This window comes from Trichomycterus rosablanca, chromosome 22 (assembly GCF_030014385.1).
Source record: "Trichomycterus rosablanca isolate fTriRos1 chromosome 22, fTriRos1.hap1, whole genome shotgun sequence".
NCBI lineage: Eukaryota > Metazoa > Chordata > Actinopteri > Siluriformes > Trichomycteridae > Trichomycterus > Trichomycterus rosablanca.
Window position 1 is genome coordinate 17934729 of NC_086009.1, and position 12034 is coordinate 17946762.

The 12034-nt window shown below is 34.4% G+C and overlaps 1 protein-coding gene across 1 annotated transcript; it reads right to left on the reverse strand.

The window, feature by feature from the left end:
• Window positions 1-1575: 1575 nt before the first annotated feature.
• On the reverse strand, window positions 1576-3706 carry si:ch211-157c3.4 (Lipopolysaccharide-induced tumor necrosis factor-alpha factor homolog-like). The gene is made up of 4 exons (XM_062985085.1): window positions 3664-3706; window positions 3174-3281; window positions 2188-2356; window positions 1576-1690 (listed from the first exon to the last, which is right to left on the reverse strand). Exons 1-4 carry the CDS (start codon window positions 3704-3706, stop codon window positions 1576-1578), a joined length of 435 nt encoding a protein of 144 aa, XP_062841155.1.
• Between the last annotated feature and the right edge of the window lie 8328 nt (window positions 3707-12034).

Below are 12034 nucleotides of genomic sequence, written 5' to 3' on the forward strand. Positions count from 1 at the left end.
CAAAGGTATTGTGTAAACTGTCCCAAAACAGTGCTGCTTATTTCATCAATCGAGCAGCACTGATTTCTATCATTTACCTAATAAGGAGGCATAAAATGTAACCTAACAGTAAAAAAATTTGTGTAAACTTTGAGGATTTTCACTATTCTGGCCACCTCTTTTTGTGGCAAATAGCCATTCATTCATGTGATACTAATACAGTGAACTAATACAGTACTAGAAATGTGCTCGAGTGTGTTTTATCTGTTTATTTAATCAAAGGCACAAAAATGTCTAAAGAAGTCATCATCAGAATCAGCCATAAATATTCATGATCAGTGTACCTTTAATAATACATAATACACGACTCACTGTGACACAAAAAGCAAATGTGTGACACTCAGGAGTACCAGAGTCAACCATAAGAGTAAGTATAAATGTAACATACAGTCCGGTGCACAAGTATTTTCACCCAGGTATTGCTGATACTTCAGAATTCTTGATGTTAGTAGTTCAGAAGCCTTCCTATAGTTTTCCCATGCACTACACTTTAATTCCTTCATATAAAACACCTGATTCTTCTGATCAGGCAATCAGCAAGTAAATTATTAAATATAAGAGTGTTCGTGTGAATGGGGTTCCTAGGATTAGAATTTAAATTTGTATTTTTTTTTTATTTATATAATTGTTTTGTCTCAAATGCTTGAGTGTCCAAACGTCCATGTAGTTTTCTTATCTTCAAAAAATCTAAATGCATTCATATTTAGGGTCTGTTTATTAGAGTCAATATTTTAAGACATGAATTAACTGTATTGTCGCCACATTGACGCCACCTCGGGTACCAACATAATTGTATGCAAAAAATAGCTTGTACTGTATTACACCTGTCCCATTTAATACATTATTCTGTCAAAAAACAGCTTCTGGCATCATTCTGTTTTGATGTAAGATGGGGAGCTGCCTTTAATTCCTTATTTTTTTATATTGACCTAAACGATGCCACTCTTTTAACACAAGAATTTACATACTGCAGCTTTTTTTTTATATCCAATGCCCTTTATCAGGCTTCTACAATTACTAATAAGCACATGAACCAACTGCATAATAAGCTATATATAAAACAGTATTTAACAGAACAAATATATATTTCATAGTGACTCTTCTGGTCACCAAAATATTTTAACATTTTATTGTGATTTTATGTTTTTTAATAACAGGTCTCAACACCAGGTCTAGTGTTTGGGATTTATCTTATTGTTTTGATCTATCCAGCTTTAACAGACAATAACTAATTAGAGAAGAACACTGAACAGCTGACAACAGAGCCAAGACAAAAACCTTCCCATGGGTTTTCCATGAGGACTGGGTCAGAAGACGCTTTGTGAATAATAAAAACGTACAAATGAAGCAAAGGGAAAGTGTCCCTCAAAATGCCAACATGCCAGTAGCATATTACAAAATCAGCATTATGATAATACATTCTATTACATATTTAAATGGTGCAAATGTGTCCATCATGTTTTCCATGATCAGGTCGACTTGATGGTGGGTGTTTTTCTGCAGCCATGGCACGAGCCACAGGAAGGTAGGCTGGGGTCAACAACATCTTTTCTTCTCCACATGCAGAATACGCTGACATTTAGGGCACGAATGGTAGGCGTCTTTGAAGAATTTAAGGAAGAATGGGAGCAAGCAGCAGCCAATAATCAGTCTGAAATTACAAAAGAAAATTCACAGGTCCTTAATTGCAGATTATTTAGTGAGTTTAAGTTGCCAGTGAAATGCCCTAAAAAGAATGATTTCATATATCAAATATACTAAAATCTATTATAATAGTTGAAATAATAGCCATTAATAATAAAAATAATAATAATACCACCAACAATAATAATAATAATAATATATTGTACAGTTGTAATTTAATAGTTTCTTTGTAATGTACTGAAATAAGCTGTAAAATGTTTTTAATCATGTTTTTTTTTAAATCTGTGTTTCTTCATAATTTTCATATGAAATAACATGCCTGACCTGCACCACCATTAAACTGTGTAGTAATGATACACATATTTAGAAAATTAAAACTACAGCTGACCCAAACATTTAAAATGTGCAATCCAAGACAATAAATCATACAAATAGTTTAGGTGTTTAATACTTGTACATGCCACTGTATTAGGCAGACTATGACTGATGAAATTAGAGACCTACCCGCATAAGATAAAGAGAATGCACATAAGCCAGGCATAGGCCCCCACTTTGTAGGTGACTTGGGTGAGCACCTGCTCTCGACAGTTAGTACAGGTGACCATGCCTGGAGACCGACCCAGCTCCGAGTCATAGCTTACAAATCTGTTTTTGTCAGCTGCTGAGGACTGAACTGAAAGAGAATGGGAAAAAACAGGTTCAATTATGTATGAATTATTATTACATTGTACAAAAATGAATGTTAAGTGTGTATAATTTCATGTGTTTATTTGACTAAGAAACAAAATACTTTATAATAATGTATTTACACTAGCAAAAAAAAACAAAAAAAACACCAGCCATCAAAACAAACAGAAAAACACATCAATACTGGTCCTCTTTTATGATGATTTTAATTTTTGAGATTCATTAAACCACAAACGCATTACTGAGTTTAGGCACTGAGGATAAATAACAATGTCTGGCATGTAATAAGTGGTTTCAGTACAAGTCAGGGCTCTGTGCAGGCCTTCCCCAGGTGCACACACTGCTAAGATGCCAAGCACAAACATTACACTCATTCTCATCAGAAGACAAACTCAGAAATGTAGAGATCTGTTGAAGTGCAAGAATATTCATTCCAGAGAACATGTTTCTACTCTTCCATGGTCCAACGGCAGTGTATTTTACGTCACTCTAGCTGATGCTTGGCACTGTGCAAGGTGATTATAGGCTTGGTTATGGCTGGTTTGTCAAGGAAACCTAATCCATTAACTTTTTAATACTTATCTCTTGTGCTGAAACTTGTGTGGCCCATCACTAGTGCCTGACCTTTGTTGCTCCATAATGTTTTTACGTATTACTGATGAACATTACTTAAAATTGCCTAGAGCAGCTCTTCAGCTCTCCTATAATTTATTAATAATTGGAAGTGTCCACATACTTTTGGCTATGTAAACTTTGCATGTAGGTGTAAAAACAATCTTATATATACTACATGATGACCACACCTGTTGTAGACTGGGTTGGTTGTACTCGGTAGTCTTGAATGGTGCTTGCTGTCGGGCTGAAGGGGGTGTGTACCTTGTAGACCTTCACACCATCCCCTGCGCCATCCACTGTGAATTACAAAATAACGTTAAATAATGAAATTCTCATTTTAGTTATTACCAGCATTGTGGTTTCTCTAGTAGTTCTGAATAAAATTGTACAATGAAGTTTTTCATTTCTTTTTTATTAACTGCTGTGCCTTGGTCAGGCGTGTGGCAGGTGGCAGGAATACCCTGGACAGGGTGCCTATCCATAGCAGGGCTTCTAACATAGCCAATTATGTCTGGGTAGATGCCTGGACAGCTGGTAGCACCGCTGAGATTCAAACACGTTCTCAGCTGTGGTGGGCTAGCGTAATAGACACACAACAGCCACACAACCACTGTACAATCCACTGCTTTTCTTTGCTTAAAATCTTTAAGCTAAATATGTGAAGTCTTGTGGACTTACTTGGTATGATGTAGGGTGGTGGGTTCTTTTGTACTGAGCTCATTTCTGTGTCAGTTTAGCACACTGGAAAAAGAAAAGCATCCTTTTAATACATGTTAATATTTGTGTTTCCTGTCTTTGCTATTTTGCTGTCTTTTTAAAACATAAAATTATGTGTTGCAACATGAACGGTCCATCGATGTAAAAAGTTTTGACATTACAAGTTCATTGCTATTGTGGTACAACCCAAAACCATGAAATGCTATCACAGTAGAGTATTGCAGCAGCTGTTGTAATGTCTCTTTCTCTAGAAGCTTTTTAAAAAGAAGGCTGTATTAAAAATGTTACAACAGAATTTCAGTTTCACTAGTTCCTTGGTACTACAGCCAGGTCATTTACAATGTTCATTTGAAATGTTACATTTAATTACTGTAATTCTGGTTGCTTAAGTTTGATTTTTATGGCAATTATATGCATTATGAACACTCAATGGCAGTCAAAAGTCTTTACAGAATAGCATAGATTTTTTCCCATGATGTAAAACCACAATATCCTATCATGTTATGGTATTGTATCAGCTATTGTAAAGACTCATTCTCTTGGGTCTTTGTATATATGTGTTCTTTTTCAGTTTTGTTTCCTAGTTTGTTTTTGTTTTATGCTATGGTAAACTAAAAATAAACTAAAAAACCCCAAATGGTTCTACAGTATATATTCTGTATATTTAGTGTACTTATTCTTTTAGGCTTAAAATTGTAATTGTGTTTTGTGCTATCCTAGATTGTCATTTGTTGTTTGCTTAGTCTGCTTATAGCTAAATTCCCTGTTGTGTTAGTTATGGGCAAAAAGTAAAAAAAAAACCCATAACATTACTGTGTGTGTGTTGGACATCCCATTCTTAAATCATAGGAATGAGCAGGACCTAAACAAGCACAGTTCATGCTATCCCTGTAGTTAACTCAACTTTTTAGAAGATTCTGTGTTGTTTTAGATATATTTGAAAGTATTTCCAGTGTTGTAAAAAAGCATTCTGGATTTTATTTTAAATAGACGTATACTAATGAAAAGCTCCCGAATAAAAAAAAAAGGTCTCTTCTTGACTCTCTAATTACACCAGATAAATATGTCAGGCCACCAGACGGCATACAAGCATTTTCAGTCATCTTTTCCAAGTAGAAGGGCAACTTTAGCATTAGTAAATTATGGTTGGGTTGAAACATTTATAGTTCAGTATGATGCCTTGCTTAACTGGTATTTCAAAAGATTTACCCTAGAGGGATGTTACAAATAATCATGGTTTAAGTGTCACTGGGCCAAATGCTGTTATGGTGACTTTCTTAATAAAATTTTCATTACGTTCATAACTCATTTGATTCAGAAAGTGGTTACTGAATTGGACATTTGAAAAATGGCCCTTGGGCCAGACTATGTGTTTCGGTGTCCCACTTTAAGGACTATGCATTTTCACCATGTGCATTTGCATAGTGTAAAAGGCATTTGGAAATTCCTAAAAAATGTTCAGGTGTCATGAAAAGATGAAGGAATTTAACCAAGTAAACACCCTCATGACAGGCTCACAAAAAAAGTCCCTGGGCGTCTACCTGAACACATGGAATGTTGCTTTGTGGCATGTTCACTTGTCCAGCTTGTTTTAGTTTCATAGTTGCTCAACTTACTGTACTACTCAAATACTTTCTTAACACATAAAATGAACTGTAATAATTACATGGTGGAACATTACAGAGAAATTACTAAAAATTATTATTTAGGGTCCCTAAAAGAATGCAACATTGTTTACAAACTTCATTGGAAATTTCCCAAGGTTACACTGACATCTTTGATAGAATTACAATTGTCCATAATAATTTATACATTATTAATGCCAATCAGGTCATAAGATTGTTCAGACTTATGCCAACACTGTTTGCAGTGCACCAGTCACAAATATGATACATACATCACTGTATGTATATATTTTTTTTTTTTGTAGAACCAGAGTACATAGTTTCAGAAGTATACTGATTTATCTTGACATGCATGTAATGTACAGATGAACATGATTGTGCTACAGTTTGTTGTTCTCTGTGTAACTGCTGTTCCTGCTCCATTCTGGTCATCTTGCAAATGTTTTTTAGCAACACAGTGCTGGCTTCTCCCTGACTCTTTATCATAAGTCTGAAAGTATATTGTGAAATCTGATGTGGTGCATCTGTCCTAAAATGCTTACTAGTTGTTCCATAAAATTTCACATATGGAGTATTAGACTAAATTTACATTTTCAGCATATGCTTTTATCCAAAGCGACTTACACGATAAGTGGAACACGATGAGCAATTAAGGGTTAAGGGCCTTGCTCAGGGACCCAACCGTGGCAACTTGGTGGTGGCGAGGCTTGAACCGGCAACCTTCTGTTTACCAGTCCAGTACCTTAACCACTGAGCTATCAATGTACTGACAAAGATGTTTAAACGGTTCAGTAGCATTTCCCTTCTCGTTTTAAGTAATTCTGTCTTAAGTATGAAGAAGACCTTTATCCTTACTACTATTGCAACTTATTTTGTATAATCTTTCAACCATTACCAACATCTTTTATACTGAAACCAGTGTGCTTTGTTTGTAACTCTAAATCTTTGTTAATACTTTCATTTACAAATATAAAGCTTAAATCTGTGAAGCCAATAGGCGTTTTAAGTGGATATATTACTAAATGTAATATGTGGACTAGTGAGCAGAAGTTTGCCGGTTCAAGCCCATCACCACCAAGTTGCCCATAACAAGGCCCCCAAAACAAGCCCCTCAACCCTCAAGTGCTCAAATTGTATTTGGTCACAATTGTACGTTCCGTTGGATAAAACTGTCTGCTAAATAAATAAAAAACTGTCTGCTAAATAAATAAAAAACTGTCTGCTATAATAAATAAGTAAATTTCTCAGCATCCTACTGGTCTGACTTGGAAGATTCAAACCCACACCACATTTTTTTCTGGTTCATAATAGAAACAATGGGGAGAATTATAAAGTCTAAAGTCTAAAGTAGATTTTGTTGCCCTTAAAATGACTTTCACAGTTCAAACACAATTACGAATACATAGTGAAGAGATAATAGAGCAGCAGTATAAATATTTAGCATAAGCACCGAGTGTGTAAGTAAATGACACTTATTGTAATTATTTTTTCTTAGATAATGATATATTTACACATAAAGTAAAATGTGGCTTTATAAAAACACAATTAGGATATTGACTTTTCAGTTAAAATATTTTCTGTGATAATTAATAATAAATTTGTAATGTATATGAATCAAACGCTTTAATAAGTTAATAGGTAAAAAGGTTTGTTACAGTAACAAATGATTTATATTTTATGACTTCTGCATACAATAAAAATGTGAAGAATAGAGATCAGCTAAAGATCATACATTACATTTTATTTTGTTAAATTTTAATTCATATTTGTAAAATATGATTCATTGTTAATTAAGATTATTTACATCAATCTGAATTCATTCCTTTATTTGAAAGACACGTAAATTTGAACCACAGTATTAAATGTGCTAAATATTTGACTATTCGAGTTAAGACTGACTTTCAAGTGACTTGCTTAGTGCTAAATCATTCAAACCTTTAAATGAAAATGTTCCATCTGTAGGCGTCACTACATCAGCAGAGGGGACATGTCATGCAGTCAGTAATAATTATAAGTTAATGAGTTCTGCTTCTCTGTATTTAATAAACTAAGATTTGAAACGCAAAGATAAAATGTCCAGATTTGGGTTAAACTTGGAGCATTAGCTTATGGGTCATTCTATAATTTGGGGTACATTCCATGTCCAATGATAATAATTATATTTATTCTAACTATTTTCTTAAAAAATGTCATATTTTACCTATTAATGGAAAACATGTTGTAATATCACAAAAACATTATGTGCATCCTATGCTTCATTTAACTTGAAATTTGTCATGATGTTCCTAAATGAACAGTTTTTGCTGTGTCTGTTTTTTAAGTTGAGGGTGCCTTGGTTTTAAAATAATGAATAAAATCATTAAGGGCAACAACATCTATTTTTTTATTTATTTTAAAAGTTTAAATACCAAAGAAAAATAATATTTTTTAAATTGAGTTTCTCTTTTAAATAATTTAAATATATTTATTTATTAATGTCCGCAAAAGTTCTGTCAACTATGTTACTAACAGAACTCCACTCAGCAACTCAAAAATGGTTTGTTCTAAAACTATGTGACCAGCATTACATGATATCATTTTTCTCTGTGGAGGGTATATTGAACAAACTGTGGTGAATGTCCTCTTATTTTTTTAAATATTTTATCTATAGTAGAACATTGTCAATGAGTATATTAATTGACCGTCAACTATGTTACATACATTGTCATGGTTACAATTTTTTTTATAATTTTAATTCAAACGTATGTTCAAATTAGACATTATTCTGTTCAAGAAATGACATGTTATGGGTCAAAATAGGGAAATTGTCAACTATGTTACCTGTCAACTAAGTTACCTAGTAGTCTACATCTACTGTCCCTTTAAAATAAAAATAAAAAAAATTAATGTTTAAGCTTTGCAAATAGTGGATATGTTACACTAAAGGAATATATTAACTTGAACCACTGATTGTTTTATTGAGAGAGAACACTGTTTTTGTACTTTTTTGGTGATGTGAAATGTACCCCAAATTATAGAATGACCCTTATATCAAGCCGAGCGTACCTTTTTTAGACAGTCATGTACTTGAATCCCCCGCAAGCAAATATACGATTCTGTTTATAGCCAGAATAAAAGGATTGTGTTGCCACGCCCTACCTCACTGAGTCGTGGTCACGCATTAGGATCTTGTTTCCATGCCTTACACAGTCGTGGCCACTCATTGTTTTTATTTGTAGGACTCTAAAATATTTAGTCGGGAAAATTAGGATCTATCCATGTGTTCATCTCTAGTTAATATCAGCTGATATGTAATATAGTCCCCACCTTATATATATACAGGTATTTGGATGTGTGCTGTATGTGATCTATTTGCAGTAGAATTAAATTATTGTACCATTTAGTGTCCTGATTAAAAATGAGGTTAGTCAGTACACATTCATTCATTCACTCATTCATTGTCAGTTTTACCATTGCTTTTATCTGGTCATGGATGTGGTGGGTGTGATTTACTGGCAGGTGTGATTGACTGGCAACCTGGACAGGTCGCCATTTCATCACAGGACAGACACATTCACACTCACACTTCAGGCAATTTTTTATAGTGACAATTGACCTGACTGCATGTCTTTGGACATGGTTTCCACTGGAGCACCCAGTGTAAACCCATACAGACTCCTACTCTATACAGAAACATACTCCCAGCGGGAGAATTGAACCCATTTCCCTATTCCTGTGAGGTCACAGCACTACTCCACACCACTATGCCGCCCAGTCAGCTGACAATAGAAAGCAAAGACTAACCTGTACAATTTGTTTGGCCAAAAACTGTTTGTACTCTTCCAAATGTAATCAGGGCAATGCAACATTTAGTCACAATTTTGAATAAGCTACACCTGTTTATTAAACTGCTTATTTACTAAATGATAGCCTCATTACAATAATTAAATCTGGCAGCTATAATGGGATGGAACATTGCTTTATTGCATGTAGTCATTTAGCAGACGCTTTTATTCAGATTCGCTTGAACAAGTTTCTGCCACAGCTTTTATCTGTATTTATTAATTTCCTGATAGATTAGAGACTGGCTAATGTGGTCGAAAATGAATGCAGAGGTTTAAAGTATATAACCAATAAGTTATATACCAAGTTATATACTACAACCATTATTTAATTCGCTTAATTAAATTAATATTATTTACTATGCTCTGAAAATACTGTGTTATATTTACAGTCCTGTGATTGGGTTTGGTTTGTTGGATCTGATAGATGGGCCAAACTAGGTCTTGCAGCCTAGTACATTAGGTTTGGGATGCTGTCAGTAAAGAAAGACATTTGATCATTTGATTTTATAGAATGGTCTACTGAGCCCGAGGAGAGACGGAATAGCTGCCAGAATAAGTGTCGGTTAAAAATGGCTAAACATGTGCATATTAAAATAAACTCAATCAAAAAATGAAAGAACTTTGATTTGGGCTCAGTGATAATTATGGAAGCTATTGTAATATCTGCAAGAACTGTTAAGTAAAGACATGTTCTTTGCATTTTTCTGTTAAAGTTTTAAATATGTGCAGGATCTGTCAGTAATGTTTTACTATGTATATTAATATGCACGACTTACAGTATTTAGTAACTACAGTAATGGTAGAAAACTTCAGCAGAAGGTTATGTCATCACCAAAATAACTGACTGTATATACAGTAAATACACTCTTATTCAGAGTAGATGTTTAATACAGAGCATTATATAATGCAACAAAAAGCAAAAACAAGGTGTGCCAGCCAAGTCCAAGCCCTGTTGTTATTGTTTGTAATTTTGTCTTTTTAGTTAAAGGTCACTATGCTGTTATAAAGCCATTATAATGATAGTGACGCTATGTTTTCATTTTCTAATTAATTGAAACTTAACTAAGTTCAGATCTTTTAAAGACTGGAGTTATTTATATGACTGACAAACTGATAATGTTAAAAGCTGCTCAGTAGGACAATTAACTGTTTATAAATGACAGATAAAAGAATAAAAAAGAAAAAGGCTGTTAAAATACAACAATTAATAATCTTTTGTTAAATTATTTTAAGTGATTATGTTCCATCTTTTCTCAAAAGAAAGCAGCACTCATTGAGAAAGAAATTGTAAAACCATGTTTAATGTATTATTTTAATCAAAACTACATGTTTCTTTTTAATCATAAATGTAAATGATGAGCACACAGTTAAGCAGTTCAACATGTGACAGATTTAAGGCTCTTACCTTTGTGTAGTGAAACTGTCGTTGTGCTCGTAATGCTGAGACTGAATCTGAGACAGGACAAGTCTCTCAGCTTTTCAGGGCCTTGTCTGCACTCCACCCTTTTCATCTACAGCACATGTGCATAGACTCTCACTCCTTATGAATATGCATAGGAGGATGAGTCAGAAAGTCGAGTCTCATGAAGAAAGACCAATGTACTGTACCTGTCTCATTGTTCTGAAAAAGCCTCACTCTGAATAACCTGTTTTGCGTGACAACAATATGTTCTGACCAGTGACCAACATGAGGTTATATCCGTCACTGAAACTAATTTCACAATCACTCTGATGAAGTAAAGATAATAGTCAGCTTCAAAAGTGCTGACAGGCTTGGTAAAGACTGGTAAAATGATAGTTACTAGTCTTGCAATTATTGCCACTGTTCCATTGCCACTGGTCTGGTCTGGGAAACACCAATCAATCACAGAGCTTATACCTGATCCATTCTAAACATTGTTGAGCTGGATCTGGCTCCATTCAGAAATACTTGACACAATGCATGAATACACCCTGAAATGTGCGGCAATCTATTGCTGGTCATCAAACACTGACCTGGTTTTTTGCTGCTTACTTTAGCCACTCCACCTTCTGGATGTTTTTGAGTGGTTGGAGGAAACCAAAGTACCTGTGGGGAAAAAACAAACATTTTGCGGTGTGAATACAATTTTCATAGCTGTGGCATCGAGGCCCAACTTTATTTAGATTAATGGACTGGATTCATGGGCTTCTTTAGAAGCAGGGGTTAATAACCCACATTTTTGCCTCTGGCTTTGCCCCAGTTGTGATCAAATATGGTAGGGTGTGGTAGAGAAAAGAGTGTACCATCATGACTTCATCAGCTGTGTGCTTACACAGACACACACGACACTCCTTTTTCGTCGTTACTGTTGAGCCTGCCCTACAGCATTCCCAGGTACCGGCCAAACCTCTCTCTATTTCGCATTCCTGCCTCACTTGTGGAGGTGGTAAGTAAGTGTGTGTGGGTCGGCCTTCCACATGTCATCCTGAGCTATTTGCCCTGTGGGAATGATTATTTAATCATTTTTAATGTAAACATTTTAAAAACATAATTAGGGAATCATTCTCTATCACCTCCTAGAAATTAATCAGCCATTCATAGAATTGTAATATTACTACTTATCTCCAAACAGATCACTGACTGAATCTTAAGTGTTTAAATGAAAATCATTGCAATTTTAAGTGCAGCAGAATCAAAAATGAAAATACCATTATGTAGTTAATGAGTCAATGACAAGTTTCAAAAGGTGTTGCACATGAGTTTCACAATGATAATTAAATATTCTTAATAAAATTGGTACAATATGTATTTTTGCATCTTGTATTCGTAATCTAGACTATTTAAGGCCTAAAATGTGGAGCCCTAATGATTCATTCATGTAACATAAAGTATATGGGTCCAACTTGTAAAACTGGGTCACA